At 40.9% G+C, this 19,717-nt stretch overlaps 1 protein-coding gene across 11 annotated transcripts in view; it reads right to left on the bottom strand.

The window, feature by feature from the left end:
* The window catches only part of LUC7L2 (LUC7 like 2, pre-mRNA splicing factor), a 65,559-nt gene extending 50,282 nt beyond the window's left edge, over positions 1-15,277 (bottom strand). For 2 of the 11 annotated variants that reach the window (XM_063641662.1, XM_063641663.1), the window contains exons 1-3: positions 2,656-10,771; positions 2,141-2,197; positions 620-654 (exon numbers count right to left, since the gene is read on the bottom strand). In XM_063641662.1, coding sequence (XP_063497732.1) covers positions 620-654; positions 2,141-2,197; positions 2,656-2,832 — 269 coding nt within the window. In that variant the 5' untranslated portion in view covers positions 2,833-10,771. Of the gene's footprint in view, positions 1-619; positions 655-2,140; positions 10,772-11,503; positions 11,588-14,431 lie in introns of those variants that run through there. The other 9 variants (XM_063641667.1, XM_063641664.1, XM_055284183.2 and 6 more) reach the window with 9 other exon arrangements.
* Between the last annotated feature and the right edge of the window lie 4,440 nt (positions 15,278-19,717).

The raw sequence follows: 19,717 nt of genomic DNA, 5'->3' as shown, positions 1-19,717 counted from the left end.
AAAGTATGTTTCATCAAGACTTTGGTGAGGACCTCAAGCTCATGTTAGAATGGTGCTATGATAAGCTCATATCAGAATGTCAATGCTATTTAATTAGAGGCTTTTTGCTTCCTACCATTTAAGAAAAAAATTTCATTTTAAATCTGTACCCTAATTATATTAAGCAATTTTAAAATGATAAAATTTTAAAGTTGAAACAAAACAAAACAAAAAAACCCTTATGTATCTAATAGTCTTCCTGCTAAAAGTATCTAAATGTTTTGGTAATGTGACAGCAGAATCATTTCAGTGCTTTGTTAAACTAATGGCTCAGGCCTTAGAATAAAATCAGTATTCATGAAGTTCTACTAATCAAACATTTCATCAAGTAGAGTAACTGATTAGTGCTTAACAACTTACATTCAAATATTAAGTTAATTGTGCCCTGAAGACACAGCTATCAGTTGAAATATGAACAATTCCTAATAGGAATATAGCGAACCAGAAGTATCCCTGGTGAGCTTGTGTTTTTTAAAATTTTTGTGGATACATAATAGTTGTACATATTTTCCCTGGTGAGCTTTTAAAATCAGAATCTGTTTCTATAAATGCCAAAAAGTATTTTAAAACAACTCCTCACCTCAAATGAGTGGGTGCTCCATAAATATTTGATAACTGTAGCAAACACAACAAATACAGCTATCAAATAGCAGCCATTATAGAAATCTTTAAAACAATGAAATAATAAAACGCTTAATAATTTGAAATACAGAAATACCCTGAGAGAGAATGGCAACTAACTTTATTGATATTTTTAAAGTTCTGCTTAGGGGACTTTAAGGTTGACATTTTAAAACAATCTGGCTGCATAACCATGCAGTACTTAACAAATTTATTTGGGCTTATTCCATGGAAGTACAATTCAGCTAAACCAACAATGATTTTTTAAAAGAAAAATGCTGGTAATTTGGTTTCTGTCAAGATATCTGGCCCAAACCATGTTTTTCATAAGAAACTAGGTAAAATAGCACCTATTTTATAAAAAGAAGAAGAAAGAACTGCAAATAGGAACCAAATCACCTTATAATACAAGAAATTATTTTCAATTTAATGTGCTTTATCTTTGGGTTTTGTGGGCATAAAGTCATATAAAAATAACCTAAATTATGGGGGAAAAAAGTATCCTGTCACAATGACATTGGATCCAAATCACAGAATCAAACCTATTAGTGACCACATCTGCTGTGCTAGGCAATGGAATTACAAAGGGGCATATAAGACAAGCTCTCTCCCCTCAAGGAGCCAATGATTTTGCTAAAGAAAGAGGACATATTAATTTTTTTAATTTTTTAAATTTTTTTGTAGAGACAGGGTCTATGTTGCCCAGGCTGATCTCCAACTCCTGGCCTCAAATGACCTTCCCGCCTCCACCTCCCAATATGCTGGGATTGTAGGCAGGAGCCACTGTACCCAGCCGAGGATATATTAATGGAGTAATAAGTTATAATACAAGATAACATGATCCAAGTATCAAATGTGTTTCAATTAGGTAGTACTTCAGGAATTCTTAGACTAAAATTACCACCAAGAATGGAGATATTGGGAAAAGCTTCATGCAATAAGTAGCCAAAATTTGAAGGAAAGACAGGACTTAGATCAAAGGAAAGTAGAAAAAAAAGCACTACAACCTGGAGTAATAGCTTTGACAAAGCTTATAAGAGCAAGAAGGTTTGGGGGAACAGTAAGTAAACCATATTTGGCTTTGGCAAATGGCTTCATGTAGAAGAATTGTAGAGTTGGGATCAGAACAACACTTTTTGAGTAACATTTGATTTCTTACATTTTTATTTTTAATCCAAATTTTTAGTGTATAAAGTAAAAAAAAAAAAAAAAAATTAAAACAATGGAACAGAGATCAGGCGAAGTTACTTCTGTCAACAACAAAAAATATCCCACCTATAAAAACATGGAGATCTCTCTGTCCTATAACCTCTAAAATAGTTAATTAGACCTTGTACATAACTACACAGCCAAGTTTTTAGAATTAGAAACTTGATTTAGAACTCTAGCAAGTGAGGTGTTTTTCATTTTAACAGAAACATCAACTTTTCTATTAATCCCTATTTCTACCAAATTCTCTACCAAGCAACAACTCTCTTACCTCCCTCTTTTGTTCAACCCCTTCATGAGTTTCATGAATTATAATCTTTGAGAACACCTGAGTCACAAGCATACAATAAAAATGAGGATGCATATTATTCATCTCCAGGTCTGTCACCAATGTACCAGAGCCTAAGGCAGTCAGTTCCAGTCAGGGAATATGGACAGGTCACTTTAAAAAGAGGCCTCCTCTCTAAATTATACTCAAATACTGCTATTCTCCAAATCCCCTTCCATATATCAGGAGGGAAAAAATAAGCCCACTGTAATTCCCAACACTGCCATTCTATGGTCCTGCCTTTTCTGAAACTTATATTAACACTTAAATTTTATTAGCAACATTACAACCTTAGCCTAGGTAGTATCTGACATGATTTTATACGTTGCATGCTATCTTCCCAATATCCGCCCCCTCCCCCCAGTACTACCCACCCTCTCCCTCCCATACAAACAAGAAACCAAATCAACTTTCATAGATTTAGGTGCTATTTTAAAAACATCAAAATTTTACTTTACCCATTCTCTCCGATGCTCCCTGTATTTTTTTAAGCTGTGAGTGGATGACCATGCTATGTGATCAACAACTGTGAAGGCTAAGCAAAAGTGAACTGAGTTTAGTATTGTAATTTCAAAAATAAAGTTTGTAATATTTGACATATTTAATGGTATGCAGAATCCTATTTTACTGTACATTATCAGGCATTCATGGCAAGCAATTTACAAAAACAGTATTTATTTTGTACAGAATTAGCTTAGAGCTTAGCTTAGGGAAAACAAAGAGGGAGGAGAAAATGCAAGAGCATACAAAGCAATGGAGACACTCCCATGTCTACAAATGGGGGCAGGGGAAGGGAAGCCCTCCCACATTCTCTAGGGTGGCAACTGAAGCCCTCCCCACAGGTATACTAGTTAAGGGTCACATGTCACAGTGGGCTTGGGACAGGACAGTTTCCTTCCCTCTGAAATAAGATCCATAACCCCTCAGTGAAAGGAAAGCTAGAGCTACAGAGGTGTACAACCAAAAGCTTAAAGCTTGTTTTCCTGACCCCTTGAATCCCTAAATGCAGAGAAATGTTCCTCCCTCTTTTTCCCTCCGATTTCCTCCCTCCATTTCTTCCAACATAAGCTGCTGAGTTCACATAATAATGTGGGAACTGTATAAAGATCCATGGCCAATTTCTAGTCTAGTCCAGGGCAGGAAGGGATCTAAAGCAGTACACAAGTAAAACCTTGTGTCACTGGGCACGGTGGCTCATGTCTGTAATCCCAGCACTTTGGGTGGCCAAGGCAGGCAGATCACCTGAGGTCAGGAGTTCAAGGCCAGTCTGGCTAACATGGTGAAACCCCGTCACTACTAAAAATATAAAAATTAGCTGGGTGTAGTGGCACATGCCTGTAATATAAGCTACTCAGGAGGCTGCGGTGGGAGAATCGCTTGAACCTGGGAGTTGGAGGTTGCAGTGAGCTGAGATAGCGCCACTGCACTCCAGCCTGGCTCGCAGAGCAAGACTCTGTCTCAAAACAAACAAACAAAAAACCCTTGTGTCTTCATGTGGAATCAAAGTAAAAGCGATGACTACTGCTGCACAATAACTCTTAAACTAAGGAACCAATCTGATCATTTTTACATCTTCCTCAAACTTTCTCACCCACTCTGCCAACTTCTCCCACCTACCTTTGTTGTTCCTTTAGAATTCAGCTTAAAATCCACCTATACAAATCCTTTTGTAATTAACCTTTTAAAAAAACATTACTCCCTTGCTACATGTTCTCTTGTTAATATATACACTCAGTTTAACCCACTGTATATTTAAACAGTCCAAAGTATAGGGTTCATTTTACAAAAGGACTCATCACCATGTCTTAACATAGTAATACAGATGCTTTGAAAACATTTAATATGTCTTGATCTATGTAAAACTTTCCAGGCATATATTTATTACATAAGGAAAGGGAAGAGTACTATGCCAAAAATGGCAACGGGAAAAAACAATTATGACAGTCTGCCTTCCAAATGTGACATCAAGTCATTTCTAAAAAAACAAAGCAGCTTTCCTTTCCTCCAGAAAATGCAAACACAAGGGTGCTATACAGCTCAGAAAAGCTATCCTTCTTAATCTTCTGGTTCCTATGGTCCCATAAGTTTATAATCAGAAATAGGTACCAGTATCACCCCCCACCATAATCCCCATGACAAGCCGAACATTTTAAAAATGTAATGCCCATTGTAGAAGAAATTTCCAGAACAAGTTCATTCTTGCTGGATACGATCAAAGATTAATGTTTTTAAAATGTTAAAAATTTGGCCCACTTGTCTGTGAAAATCCGTATCACAAGATTATAAGAATGAGATTGGGAAACAACCTTGTTATTAGAAGAAAAACCTTGTAGGATCTTTTGAAGCTAACCAGAATGGTGATGATGAAAATGTGAGAACAGGAATACTAAAGAATCTCCATTCCAAGGGCTCTATTCCATGCCCTGCACCTATCTTCTCTCATTATATTAATACAAGCAAAGGGTCTTGACAGCTGACAGGGAACAATGCCATCATGTTTTGGGGGGTACCTGCTTTAGGAAATCTATCAGCCTATTTCTCTTCTTAAATTTACAAGAGACATCAGAAAAGCCTGAATAGTTACTTTAAAATTAAGTCCTAAAATGGGTTATATAGAATTTATTTTAAGATACATGGCATAAAAAGTTGCAGCCTGCTAAATTTTATATTTTGATACTTACTTGCAGAGCTGCAATTCTGATATAGTAACAATTGCACTCTGGATAGCTGGTGCCTTCTATCATCCAGAACTTTCTATATACAAAATTAGAAGTAACTAAAGCTATCTTTGGCTATCAAGCAATAGCTGAAAATAATCAAAGAAAAAGTAACTGGCTGATTTATCTATTAAAAAAGACAAGTTCTCATCAGCTGGTGATAGTTACAGAAGCCAACTAGAGCCTCCCCAAATCCAAAAGAAAAGAAATAAAAAAGATGAGAATATCAAAGGACAGAGGTGATAGACAACCCAATGATAAAGGAAGAAGTTAAAATGAAAAACAGATTACCATGAAGGAGACGTGAGCCTTAAAACTAAACAACACAGCAGAAATATTGCCTTACAGTGAATATGTAACAAATTTACAAAAAGGATTGCCTCTGGGGAAAGGACTGAGACTGTGAAGGGGACCACAAAAGACTTTATCTGTAATGCTTTATCTGCTTTTTCCTTTTTTTTTTTGAGACGGTGTCTCACTCTGTCGCCCAGGCTGGAGTGCATTGGCACCGTGTCGGCTCACTGCAACCTCCGTCTCCTAGGTTCAAGCAATTCTCCTGCCTCAGCCTCCTGGGTGGCTGGGATTACAGGCACCCACCACCACATCTGGCTAATCTTTATATTTTTAGTAGAGACAGGTTTCACCATGTTGGCCAGGCCAGTCTTGAACTCCCGACCTCAGGTTGATCCACCCGCCTTGGCCTCCCAAAGTGCTGGGATTATAGGCGTGAGCCACAGTGCCCGGCCTCTTTATCCATTTTTTAAAATTTGACAGAATATACGAAATAACATTTGTTCAATCATATAGATGCTTGCTTGACCTTTGTACTTTTTAAAACATTTTTTAAATGCAGACGCCTATAATCAGTATCACAGAACTTATTACTTAAAAATAAACATTCAAGTGTAATTCTTCATTCCCATTAGATTTTTAGTCAAAAGATGACAGAAGCAAATTATGTCTATAATCTCTAAGAAAAGGAAATAAAGATATAACTAAAGCAACTCAGCAACCTGGGGATACTATGGAAAGTTAAGAATCTATTGCTATAAATAATTACTATACCCTAAAGCACATCAACCAATAAATATATAGAACACCATGTGCAGGGAAGCATTCCCTCTAACACAATGGAGTAAATTAAATTGTAACAGGAATTTTTCTTTTTCTTTTTTTTTTTTTTTTTGAGATGGAGTCTCACTCTGTTGCCCAGGCTGGAGTGCAGTGGCGCAATCTCGGCTCACTGCAAGCTGCGCCTCCCGGGTTCGTGCCATTCTCCTGCCTCAGCCTCCCCAGTAGCTGGGACTACAGGCGCCCGCCACGACACCCAGCTAATTTTTTGTATTTTTAGTAGAGACGGGGTTTCACCGTGTTAGGATGGTCTCGATCTCCTGACCTCGTGATCCACCCGCCTCGGCCTCCCAAAGTGCTGGGATTACAAGCGTGAGCCACCACGCCCTGCCGATGGAATTTTTCAAAATATTTAAACATGGTGTCCAGACTCAGGTGAATCAACTGCTTAGTCCTAGCAACATGCCCTGCCGCTCTGCTCCCGTCCATAATGCAGACTCACAGCCACTTCCCCTAGCATTTCTATCAGGCCTCTCTTTCATAAGTAGCTTTCCCCACAGCCAGGCACCTTTTCATATTCCCACTGTGGAACCAGTTGGTGAAATCCTGCAGAACCATCGACCCCCGTGGACCAAAGCACTAAAGGAGAGGTGAGAAATTGAGCTAAATGAGGTAATTTCACCCTGGAGGTCTAGATGGACCTCTCTAGGGATCTCCTAGATCTCTCTGTCTCACAGGCTTGTATTTCTGTCCAGTCATTTCTGCTTACTGGCTTGGGTATATATATAGTTCAAACAGCTTTCCTTTCACATGAATACTCCCTGGAACAGTAATTTCCAAAATATGAGATTTGCACAAAAGACGACTTTGGGTGTTACATGATTTTGCCAACATATTTTAAATACCACTCAGTAAGAAAATTATTAATCACGATTAAGTCAAGAAAAATGTTCCCATTTTGCAACAGTACTTGTTTAATAAATTTAACAACTTCTAATTTTTAGCACAGGAACGATTCCTAAGTGACGAGTCTAGTTATATAATATACCATTTTGTTTTCATTGTATTTATTTTTATGGTGGTATAAACTTTCATTTTAAAATTAACTTAAAATTTTTAGAAAGTGAGTTGACATAAAGGAAAATATTAAATAAACAGAAAACAGTAAAAAATAATAAAGGCAAGGCTGGGCATGGTGGCTCATGCCTGTAATCTCAGCACTTTGGGAGGCCAAGGCAGGTAGGTCACTTGAGGTCAGGAGTTTGAGACCAGCCTGGCCAACACGGCGAAACCTCATCTCTACTAAAAATACAAAAATTAGCAGGGCATGACAGTGCACGCCTGTAATCTCAGCTACTCGGGAAGCTAAGGTAATCGCCTGAACTGAGAGGCGGAGGTTGCAGTGAGCCAAGATCAGGCCACTGCACTTCACACCTGGGTGACAGAGACTCTGTCTCAAAAAAATAAATAAAAATAAATAATAATAAAGGCAATAAGTGTGACAAACATTTGGGAAACATTTATCTAGAAGAGGGTTTCTCAAACTTTTAATGTGTATCAGAATCACCTGGAAGGTTTCTAAAAACATAGATTACTGGGGCCCATACCCAGAATTTCTGACTCAGTAGGTGGGTCCAAGAATTTACATTTCTAACAATACCACGTGATGCTGAGGTGATGCTGAATTGCTGGTCCAGGGACCACACTTTGAGAATAACTAAACCAGAACAGTGATCAACAAGCTTTTTAAGAGTCAAATGGTAGGCTGGGCGCAGTGGCTCACGCTTGTAATCCCAGCACTTTGGGAGGCCGAGGCGGGCGGATCACGAGGTCAGGAGATCGAGACCATGGTGAAACCCCGTCTCTACTAAAAATACAAAAAAAAATTAGCCGGGCGTGGTGGCGGGCGCCTGTAGTCCCAGCTACTCGGAGAGGCTGAGGCAGGAGAATGGCGTGAACCCGGGAGGCGGAGCTTGCAGTGAGCCGAGATTGCGCCACTGCACTCCAGCCTGGGCGACCGAGCGAGACTCTGTCTCAAAAAAAAAAAAAAAAAAAAAAAGAGTCAAATGGTAAATGTTTTACGTTTGCGGGCCATGTGACTCTGTTGCAACCATTCAACTCTGCTGTCGTAAGCCAAAGCAGCCATAGACAATATGTATATGAATCAGCATGGATGTGTTCCAATAAAACTTTATTTACCAAAAGCAAGAGGCCATAGTGCCAGTCCCTGATCTAAAACATACCCTCAAGTAACTTTAACTATTAGTTAAACTATTAAAGTTACTCTAAGAGAAAAGTCTACCGTTTAAACTAATACTAAGGCAGAATACAGAACAGCCAGGTATACTATAGATACCATCCAATAATTATCAGTTAACTCTAAAAGAGAAAACTGGGGTCTGCAGAAATCTAAGGTATTAAGAAGATTAAAAACAAAAACCATTTACCATATTCAGGAGACAAGATTCAGCAAGGGCAGCTGGTTAAATTCCTTTCATGTTGAGTCAAGTAAGTCAAACACCAGTTGTACATGGTTCACAACTACACTGGAACATATGGGTCAATACTGAGTGCTTTTTGGAAAGAAGTTTTAAAGATTCTTTTCTATGCTAATAGCAAAATATGACATTTATTCAGCTGAATGGACTTCATGTTACTTTCTGACGGCTTTGACTTCTCAAAGTCCTAAGTTACTCAGTTCAAACAAAAACTTGGAGCTGCAGATTTGTTTTTACAAATGACTTTTCTCTATATCCTCAATAATCTTGCAAAACTGAGTAACTGACCTATTTTGGCCCTGCCTTCCAATATCTATTCTAGCAGCTGCTAGTGCATGAGAACCTAAACAAAAAGGAAACAGAACAGCTTTTCTGCAAGTTCTGAATTCACCAGATTCCAGTCAGAAACTTACCCTCATTCACTCCCTCATTCTTTTTCCAGTAAGATGTTCCAACTTCCTTCATCTTCTTATAGTTTCTTAGTAGACTGATTAAGTTATGTCAAACTGCTTGTTTCCTCAAGAACTCTACATACTGACAGCAGTAGTCTTTAAGGACTCAGTCCTTTCCAAGCACCTTTCTGGAATTCCACCTTTGGGGAGTATCTGCCTCATTTAACTAGTCTTGCCCACTTACTGACCTTCAGTTTTAAACCATCTGCCTGTCTTCTCAACCCTCCTGCTTGCTGAACTCACAGCAACTTTAAGCTTCAATGCTTTGTATGAACCACCTGTTACTGAAGAGTACCTGATTCACTAAACCTGACCTTGATCCATGACACCTCATGGCCACTGAATTCCTACTACCCATCTTGAACACGTAGAACACTACCATCTATCCTTACATGACAACAACCAACCTAAACAAAAATAAAGAATTTACTTGCTCCTTATAGAACTGACGCAGAAATAGACAAAATGATTTTCTTTGTTTTGCTTATATTTACCTGAAGTAAAAGAATGTCTCAGAAGCATATGCTTACTTGAGAAGAACTAAACAACTGTAGAGAATCCAGGAACGATGCAATGTTATATGAAGCGATACTTTTATTGTTTTCTGGGCTGCTGTGTAGACAGAAATATTATTCAGAGTTCAAAATGCAAAGTGAGGAAAACTTTTCTTTTTTCATTGATTCACTATGCAGGTGCTTTCAGTGTTTTGGATATGCCTGAAACTCTGATAAAGTTAAATAGTTAACTGAAACACAGAGAAACTACTGTTTAATCCTATAAAACTCCTTATATTAAAGAATTTACAAGCTCTAGACTAAGAAATATCCTGTTATTATTTTTAAAATGTCTGCTTATATATTAAAGGCTCCGCCTCCTTCACTTAAAATGAACAATCCAAGTGGAATAAAAGAATGGCTTACAACTGACCAAGAAATGAATATGGTTCATTATGTTAATGAGAAAAAATTAAGAGAAAATGTTTTCAATGTTGATGAAAAGTCAAGGAACACAGATTACAGTAAAGATGATTTTATAAATAAAATCCATTAAAGAACGCACTACTTCAAACTTTGATTCAATAATTTTGCAGAAAGGCAGAAATGTCATACTATCTTACAGATTATATGGTTATGTATTACTAACCTTACATTAGCAACAGGTAAATGGCTTTCTTAACTGTATTTTCCTGGGTATGAGGATGAGTATCCTTTCAGTTTTATCTCCCACAAACTATAACTACTGTACAACTGATCAGCAAAAATATTATGATTAATATGTTAACTGAGGAAGTATATCCTACAATTTAGAAAGATTAACATTTAAAATAGTTAAAATTATTGAAAGTTTTAACTTGCCCAAAACAGTCCCTAACCATAAGGGACAACTAATGATGCTATAAAATTCTATCTAACATTCCTAGTCTACTTGTTTCGTAGGGCAGGTTGCCATTCCTGCCTATTTTAATCTTTCAAAGGTGGTCTCTACTCCCATTTAAAGGTATAAGCAATTAAGAGATACAGAACCCTCAAAACTACCTTCTGTAACTTACCTAACTGCTAAGCTTAAAATGTAATCTAGGCTGGGCGTGGTGGATCACCTGAGGTCAGGAGTTCGAGACTAGCCTGGCCAACGTGGAGAAACCCGTCTCTACTAAAAATACAAAAATTAGCCAGGCGTAGTGGCAGCCACCTGTAATCCCAGCTACTCGGGAGGCTGAGGCAGGAGAATCACTCGAACCCAGTAGGTTCGAGGAGGTTGCAGCAGTGAGCTGAAATCGTGCCACTGCACTCCAGCCTGGGCGACAGAGACTCTGCCTCAAAAAAAAAAAAAAAAAAAAAAAAGATGTAATCTAAATCCACACCCTCAATTCTATTTAATTCTTATTGCATGCATCTTCCCAGCCTTTCCTGGGATCAAGACCAGAGACTTATGACCAAACTGTATTTGTTGGCAAAGGGGCTTTAGCTAAGGAACATCCTTGCAATTAATCCAACTGAGCAAAAATCATAGTCTGTGTGAGGATATCGGGTTCTTCCAACTGTCACACAGACAATTCTCAAACTGTTTCTTGGATTTTTCCTGTGCACCTCCTTCCTGCTTTCAAATAGAATGTATATGTTCAGGGAAAACAAATTATCCCTCTCCCCTCTGCTAATACTAACAACTAAAACAAAGATATTTGTAAAATGTAATGAATCATAAACGAGATAAAATAAGATACTAGTAATTACTATCTACTTATAGCTCCTCCTTTCTAAAAAAACTTAAAATATATTTATTTTTCAACATTTCTGAGTATAACATAGGAAATTATTTGGTTTCCCATATAACAAATTACAGATTTAACTTGAGGCAAAAAAGGTTAAGTGACTTACCCAAGGTTACAATTAGAGGTACAGCTGGGGCTAGAAACCAGGTCTCCTGAGTCTCAGCCCAGTGCTCTTTTCCTTAGCCCATGATGCCTTATCAGAAAAATCCAAATACAGTCAGACCCCCAGTTATATGGGTATGAGTTACACTGATTCACATATACAAACTTTATATAGTGTGACCAATGTTTCAACTCACGCGGTACCCTGCTTCCATTTATGCAGTATGCCAGGCATCGGCACGATTTTCAGTGGCACACAGGCGGTTGCCACCACCAGGGCCCTAGGCAAAATTGCAAAGAAGGCAGAGTTTGTCTTTGGCCCTCCCACCTCCCTTATGCATTCCTCTCCCACCTCCTGGCAGTCCCCCTGCCCAGCCTCCCGGCACCATCATGCTGCCCTCAGATTGTCTAAAGCCCCCAATTTCCACCACTCACCCAGGAATGTCCTTTCTTGAAGTACCCAGTGATCCAAAATTACCTCTCCATTTCCCTGCTAACAAAATTCCTACTCCTAAGGATTCCAGTGAAGTTCAGGTAATCTAAATGATTAACTACTTTATGTAATTCAAGTTAAGGTACATTTAACTAACAGACTTAAATCTCCAATGAATTTTAAAAGGAACTAATTAAAAACTGTCAGGAAGGGGAGGGAAAAAACCTTGAGGGGGTGAGGAGGTAATGTTTTCCCAAAGCCCCAGGACTCTGCCACTTCAGATTCCTTCACAGACAGGACAATAAGGGTTGAGGGGGTCACTGCCACCTTGAACCCCACTTCCAAAAAAGAGAGTAGCTGGAATTTCTCTGGAATTTAAAAAAAAAAAAAAAGGACAGACTTGCCTTAAATACCCTCCTACCTACCTTTTCCATCTCTCTCCCACCTCCTGGATACCCATTTCCACCTCTTAGTGCCAGACACCCAACAGCGTTCCCATAAGCTGTTTTTGTGTCCAATACAAGGCTTTCCATTAAATGGTTTCAAATTACATGGTGTTATTCAGGGGATGTTTCCATGTTCCCCTATCCCTGGGTAACTTGAAGTTGACTGTATGCTAAAAAAGAACAATCCTAATTATTAAAAGCCCTGAATCATAAAATGATATATATAAACTCATTAAATGGTAAGAAAAAAGAGAATGTTCTGATTCTTATTTTGCATATATAGAATATTGATATCTAAAAAAAACTCCACTCAATTATTTTTCCTTGAAAGTAGTATATTTTTTACTTCTAACCCAATACAACAGTGAAAAATCCAGTCATTTCAGCTAAACAATACTGTGGACTCGTAAATAAGAGTTCGATCATAAATCCTCTAAGTCTGAAAGTAAAAAAAAAAAAAAATCCAGCAACAGACACATAAAAAAATACACAAAGTGGATTTTAAGAAATCCATGTTTCTGCTGACTACACACACAGAAATATGTATATTTAAATTTAGCTTTGCAATACTAGACGGGCTGCCTAATTCAGAAACTTATCCGGAGATGCTTTACCTTGATCCAACTACCCTCCCAGTAAAACTAAGAAATCCAATCCATGAAGAAGATCCGAAAAACGGTATCCATCAAGGATTAAAAGGATCATGTAAAGCAAGTCTTAAATAACTTCTTTAATTTTATTACACAGATTATTCTGTTAGCTAGGATCCAATGAAGCCCGTTCCCAATACCCTCTCTCATGTTGGAAAAGGAGGAATGTTAAGACATGCTGCAGTGATAAAGTAACCATTCTTATCTAAATGTGAGAAATGATAACAGTTAAAAGTTTCTCCAGTGACATTTTGTGTTAATGTTAACTTTCCATACAAAACTCATTTCCTTTCCAATCTTTCCTCTCTACACAACCACAAGTAGCTTTGCCATCTACATCTATTTGTCTATATATTCTACAAAGAAAAGTTCCCAATATGGGTTTTTATTAAAACTGAAAATGTGAACACTGAAAAGCCACTCTATGCGCTGCTGAAAGATTTGAATGCAATAAAGTTTTTAAAATCTACTCATATTTTGCTGTAAAGCACTCATGTAAATTAAAAGAGTAACTTAAAAACTAAATTTAAGATGTGCCTTTTCTCTTAAATCAATACACTTAAATAACTTCTGAAGAAAAAAAGCATTTCCTAAGTGGCTAAGAAACTATCTGCCTAAACAAGCAACACATAAAAACTACCAAGGATTTTGCTGTGCTAAGAAAGTAATGAACTAGACCTTTCCTACATATTTGAATGTATTTAAGTTGAATTTGAGAGTACATTACTAATTATCATCACCAAAAAAGCAACAGCATTTCATCATTTTATTTAGAAGTTTTCTTTATGACAAGGGATAATCCAGCAATTAAGGGCTCTCTATACAGATTCTAAACTAAGCGCCTGAAAGGATCTTTGTTCTCCTCAATTCTACTTCACTGGGTACCAAATTTTCAAAATCGTTCTATTTGGGACATGCAGGATGTGTCAATATTTACTGAACAAAGCCTCTATTAAATTGTCTAACAAAATGGAGGTCTCTCGGAAAAACAGGCCATAACATGTTCCTTCTCACAAAATGGGGCCAAACACACCCACTTAAGAAACCATGGTTTGGGTCAGATTTTCCATAAAAATGGTTGTTTCTGTGGGGCTCGAGGGTGCATCTCTGGGACTAGGTTAGTAATAAAGGTTTCCTCCTGACCCAGGAAGAGGAGGGGGAAGCTTCTCTCTAGGTACTCTGGAGGACGGCGGCGAGGGATGATCCCAAAGCTCTGGGTTAAGGAATTAGACCGGGGGTGGAGGCCTTAGCTTTCCGCAGGTACCTAACCAGCGACAAAACGGGCCCCCCAACTACGCAACAGAGACGCGGGCTCTCCCATCTCAGCCAAGTCAACATTAAAAGCACAAACTCTCCTTTCTCATCCAGGCCCCGCCTCACCCCATTGGCAGCAGTTCCCGCCAATCCGCATGGTCACCGCCCCCCGTGCCCGCCTGCCAAGCCCTGATTGGATGGGACGGGGGCCGGGGACCTCGTGTTACCAATCTGGGAGCCCCTTACTCAGCCACACGCGCGCGCCCAGGTGCGCCCTCGGAACCCCTTCCCTTCGTCGTCCCCGTCCCCTCCCCCACCCCCAGGGCCCTGGCAGAGACTTACCGTCCCGGGAGGTGCCCATCAACTGGTCCAGCATCGCGCGCATCTGGGCCTGCGCCGACATGGCGGCGGCGTAGCGGGCGGACGGGCGGGGATGGGGCGCAGACCGGGCCCTTTTGGGCAGGGGGATAAGGGGAAGGGATGGGGAAAGGTGCGCTGCTGTCTCGGTGGCCGCCGCCGCCGCCTCGAGGCGTGCGGAAAGGGAGCCGGAGGGGTTGCGGGAGAGTCCGGACTGCGCTCCTCACGACGACGTGTACGTGGAAGACGACAGCCCCCGACAGCGACCCTCGTGCCCTCACTCTCCGTCTGGTTCTTGGGACAGAAGCGACACGGGCCAAGCAAGCTCTCGCCTTCAACACCGCCACCCGCCAGAAGCCGTCAACCCCCCCTCCAAGCTCTGACGCCGCTCGCCGCCACCGTCGCCACGACGGGAGCGCGCACGCTCCTCGCGCTCAGTCGTTCCCGCGGGGGCTCCACCAACTGGCGTCCAGCTGTATCGCTCCGCCCGCCCCGCCCGAGTGGAGTTCCACCCTAACGGCTCTGGGCGCGTCCACGCGCGCTCCTCTCGTCCTTTTACCCCGGATCTCGCGATACTCTGGTTCCTTAACTGACTGTGCAAGCCGGATCCGCCCTGAGGCGCCAAACCTTACACTCTCTCCTGGCTGTAGGGTTGGCGGCTAAGGCTGCGCTGCCCGCGGCGATGGCGAGTTAGACCCAAATTAGCAAAATGCGCTAGAGGCTTAGCCTGGGCGGAAAGTAAGTAGAGACCACGCCCATCGCTGACCCGACTGCAGTCAGCCTTCTTGGCGTCTGAGGTGGGCGTGCTCTGGGAGAACGCCCGCCCCGAGTGGCGTGGACGCGTCTTGGTTCTCGTGCGCCTTTCCCGGCCGGGAGCAGCCTTATCTCGCCGCCGCCGGGGCCGGGCCGCGTTCCTTCCGCCGCGTGGGGCTCTAAGGCTCCTCGGCTGGGAAGTGTCAACTTCAGGAGAAAGCGCCCGAAAGCAGTACTCTAGGATAAACAGGCGCGCCGACCCATTCGGATTCATCTTTACCTACAAGGTCACGGGCAGCTTAGTCTGAATGTGAAACCATAAAAACTCAGCGTATTCTGAGCTACTGGGGAGGCGATCTCGGGGAGCAGGGAGCCAGCGGCGCTGGCCGCAGGGAAGCCTGGGTTCTGAAGCCCGGCCAGTGACTGACTGGGGCCTTGGCTTTAATTCTACCCCTCGTAGGGCTCGTGGAGGTGGTCACACGTCTCCTATGGCGTGGCTGTGAGAACAAACGAATAAAATACTTAGCCCAGAGCCTTTCCCTGGTGTTTCTAAAAACTGTTGTAGTAAAATATTAATTCTTTGCCGGGCGCGGTGGCTCACGACTGTAAACCCAGCACTTTGGGAGGCCAAGGGAGGCGGATTGCCTGAGGTCAGGAGTTCAAGATCAGCCTGGCCAACATGGTGAAACCCTGTCTACTAAAAAATACAAAAATTAGCCGGGCGTGGTGGCGGGCGCCTCCCCAGCTACTCGGGAGGCTGAGGCAGGAGAATCGTTTGAACCCGGGAGACGGAGGTTGCAGTGAGCCGAGATGACGCCACTGCACTGCAGCCTGCGCGACAAAGCGAGACTTGGTCTAAAAAAAAAAAAAAAAAAATTCCTTAAGACAGACATATAGGTCAGTGTGCAGGAAGAAAGGCTGCTTAAAAAGAAATTTATAAGAAAAATGAATGAGTTAATAAAATCAAATGTTTAAGAAGACAGGCACTTTCTAGATACTTTGAAAGGAAATAATAGAGATTTGTGTCCCATTAACACTGTATATTCATCGCCTAAAAAATTTAAAACGGTAAGAAAAATGAATGTTAATAAAATCAAATGTTTAAGAAGACAGGCACTTTCTGGATACTTTGAAAGGAAATAATAGAGATTTGTGTTCCATTAACACTGTATATTCATCGCCTTGGAACTGTTATTAGCAGATCAATAAAAAACATGAATAGTAGTAATAGTCCCAAAATTCCTTTAAATGTATATTGCGGCCGGGAGCGATGGCTCATGCCTGTAATCCCAGCACTTTGGGAGGCAGAGGCGGGCGGATCACCTTGAGGTCAGGAGTTCGCGACCACCCTGACCGACATGGTGAAATTCCATCTCTACTAAAAATACAAAAATTAGCCCGGCATAGATGCGCGCGCCTGTAATCTCAGCTACTCAGAGGCTGAGGCAGGAGAATTACTTAAACCCGGGAGGTGGAGGTTGCAGTAAACAGAGATTATGCCACTGCACTCCAGCCTCGGGATAGAGCAAGACTCTATCTCAAAAATAAATGTGTATTAGGCCAATGAAAATTTCTGAGGCCGGACGTGGTGGCTCACACCTGTAATTCTAGCACTTTGGGAGGCCAAGGCAGGCGAATCACGAGGTCGGGAGTTTGAGACCAGCCTGCCAACATGGTGAAACCCTGTCTCTACTAAAAATAGAAAAAATGAGCTGGGCGTGGTGGCGCACGCCTGTACTCCCAGCTACACCAGAGGCTGAGGCAGGAGAACCGCTTGAACCCAGGAGGCCGAGGTTGCAGTGAGCCGAGATTGCGCCACTGCACTCCAGCCCTGGTGACAGTGTGAGACTCTCTCAAAAAAAAAAAAAAATTTCTTTTGAATCACGTTATCTTTAGTAATAGACAAAATAGCTTCTCTCCAGTTATTCAGGGAACTCTGAATTCCAAACTCCAAATACTAGGATATCCTTTGGGAACTGATTTACAATAATAGAAAAATGTGCAAATTAATATGTCTTACAGGGATACACTATTATGTACACAATGTTATCTGACCCTGAAAAACAATGTATTTAGGGAAATAAACTAAAACAAATAATTATGTTTTGGTGAAGAGATCTGAGTTCTTGTTTATATTTTAGATGTCTCTTATAAACAGCATAAAATTGGGGCTTAAAAAATAGTCTATACAATACATAATGATCAAAATTGAGGAGTGAAATTGAGGAGTGAATTAAGTGATGTTCACTCTTGGAAGCATTGATGATTTATATTCATGTAATTACTCCTGTGTTGGGGTTTAAAACTGTTATTTTTGTCTATTTGTCTCACCTATTTCATGTTTTTCTCTCCTTTCTTGCCTGATTTTTAATCATTCCAATTTTTTCTGCTCTAGTAGTGTGGAAGTTTCATCTTACTATATTTTTATTTTTTCAGTGATTACCCTAGAAGTTATAATGTGTATCCTTAAGGTATCAAAGTCTAATTTAATCAATACCTTTATACCCCCCTCCCCCAAGAGAAGTAATACAAGGAACCTAGAACACTAACTCCATTTACTGTCATCCCAAGTTATATGCTCTTGTTACCAGGTCTTTTAGTTCTCTTATTTTTTAAAACCAAGTTTTATATAATCAATGTTCTTCATTTACCACTTATTTTGCTCTTCATTCCTTTGGAAATTTCTGCATGTCCATCTGGGATCATTTCCCTTTTGTCTGAAGTTTATCCTTTAGCACAGGAGTCAGCAAGCTATGGTCCACAGGCCAAATGCAGCCCACGGCCTATTTTTGTGAATAAAGTTTCATTCAAATACTGCCACGCTCGTTCATTTACATATTGTTATGGTTGCTTTTGCCCCACAATAGAGTGGTTTGTGAGGGATCCCATACTGTGTGGCCTACAAGACTCAAATATTTACTATCTGACTTTTTTTTTTTAAGACGGGTTTTCACCATGTTGGCCAGGCTGGTCTCAAACTCCTAAACTTAAGTGAACCACCTGCTCGGCCTCCCAAAGTGCTGGGATTACCGGGGTGAGCCACTCACTGTGCCCGGCCTGACTATAAAGTTTGCCTACCTTGCTTCAGGGTTTGCTTTTGTGTTGGTCGGCTAGTTGGGGGAACGCTCCCATTTTGTTTATCTAAAAAGATCTTTATTTTGCTTTAAATTCCAGATGGATTTTTTTTTTTTTTTTTTTTTTTGAGACGGAGTCTGGCTCTGTCGCCCAGGCTGGAGTGCAGTGGCGCGACCTTGTCTCACTGCAAGCTCCGCCTCCCGAGTTCACGCCATTCTCCTGCCTCAGCCTCTCGAGTAGCTGGGACTACAGGCGCCTGCCACCGCGCCCAGCTAATTTTTTGTATTTTTAGTAGAGACGGGGTTTCACCGTGTTAGCCAGGATGGTCTCGATCTCCTGACCTCGTGATCCACCCGTCTCGGCCTCCCAAAGTGCTGGGATTACAGGCGTGAGCCACCACGCCTGGCACTAGATGGATATTTTTATCAGCTAAATCCTAGGTTGGAGGTTCCTTTTATTTTTTTATTTATTTTTTTATTTTTTTGAGATAGAGTCTTGCTCTGTCACCCAGGCTGGAGTGCAGTGGCGAGATCTTGCCTTGGCTCACTGCAGCCTTGGCTTCCTGGGCTCAAGTGATCCTCCCACCTCAGCCTCCCAAGTAGCTGGGACTACAGGTATGCACCACCATACTGAGCTAATTTTTACAATTTTTCTTGTAGAGACAAGGTCTCTCTATGTTGCCCAGGCTGGTCTCAAACTCCTGGGCTCAAGCAATCTGCCCACCTCAGCCTACTGAAGTGCTGGAATTACATGTGTGAGCCACCACGCCCAGTGGTTATTTTCTTTGGGCACATACGTTCTACCTGACCTTTTACCCTCCACTGCTCCTAAGATGTCAGTTCTGTTTTTCACTCTTTTAAAGATAGCCGGCTACTTTATCGTGCTATGGACTCACTGAACAATGAGCTTTCATCTATTCATTCATTGAGAATCCATCAACTAACATCTTTTGTCAATTTAGGAAATTCTTAGCTCTTACCTCCTCAGATACTGCCTCTCTCATCAACTTCTGGACATTTAAATACATGCATATTAGATAGTTTTCACTGTATCCTATCTCTTTACTCTCAGTTTTGCACTTTTTACCTTGGTCTTTCAAAGCTGATGCCTTTTTCTGACAAATTTTATAGTTAATTAATGTCACTATAGAGCTGTATCTAATTTGTTGTTAAATCCATCAGTTGAATTCTTTTTCAGTTCTAGAATTTGTATTAGGTTCTTTATCAAACCTATAATGTCATTTTACAGTTTCTGATTCCCTGATGAAATTTCCAAGCTTGGCTGCTTCTTTGACCTTAGTGAACAATTGTGTAATCTGAGTTGGCCAATTCTAGTATCTTAAGGTTTTTGCGGTCTGTCGTTCGTGTTGGTTCTCACATATGAAGTCTTTTCTTGTGTGCCTGGTTTTCTTTGTGTGCTAAACATGTATTTGTAAAAAAAAAA

This window comes from Symphalangus syndactylus, chromosome 6 (genome assembly GCF_028878055.3).
Source record: "Symphalangus syndactylus isolate Jambi chromosome 6, NHGRI_mSymSyn1-v2.1_pri, whole genome shotgun sequence".
Classification (NCBI taxonomy): domain Eukaryota; kingdom Metazoa; phylum Chordata; class Mammalia; order Primates; family Hylobatidae; genus Symphalangus; species Symphalangus syndactylus.
This window is presented reverse-complemented; position numbering and strand designations above follow the sequence as displayed.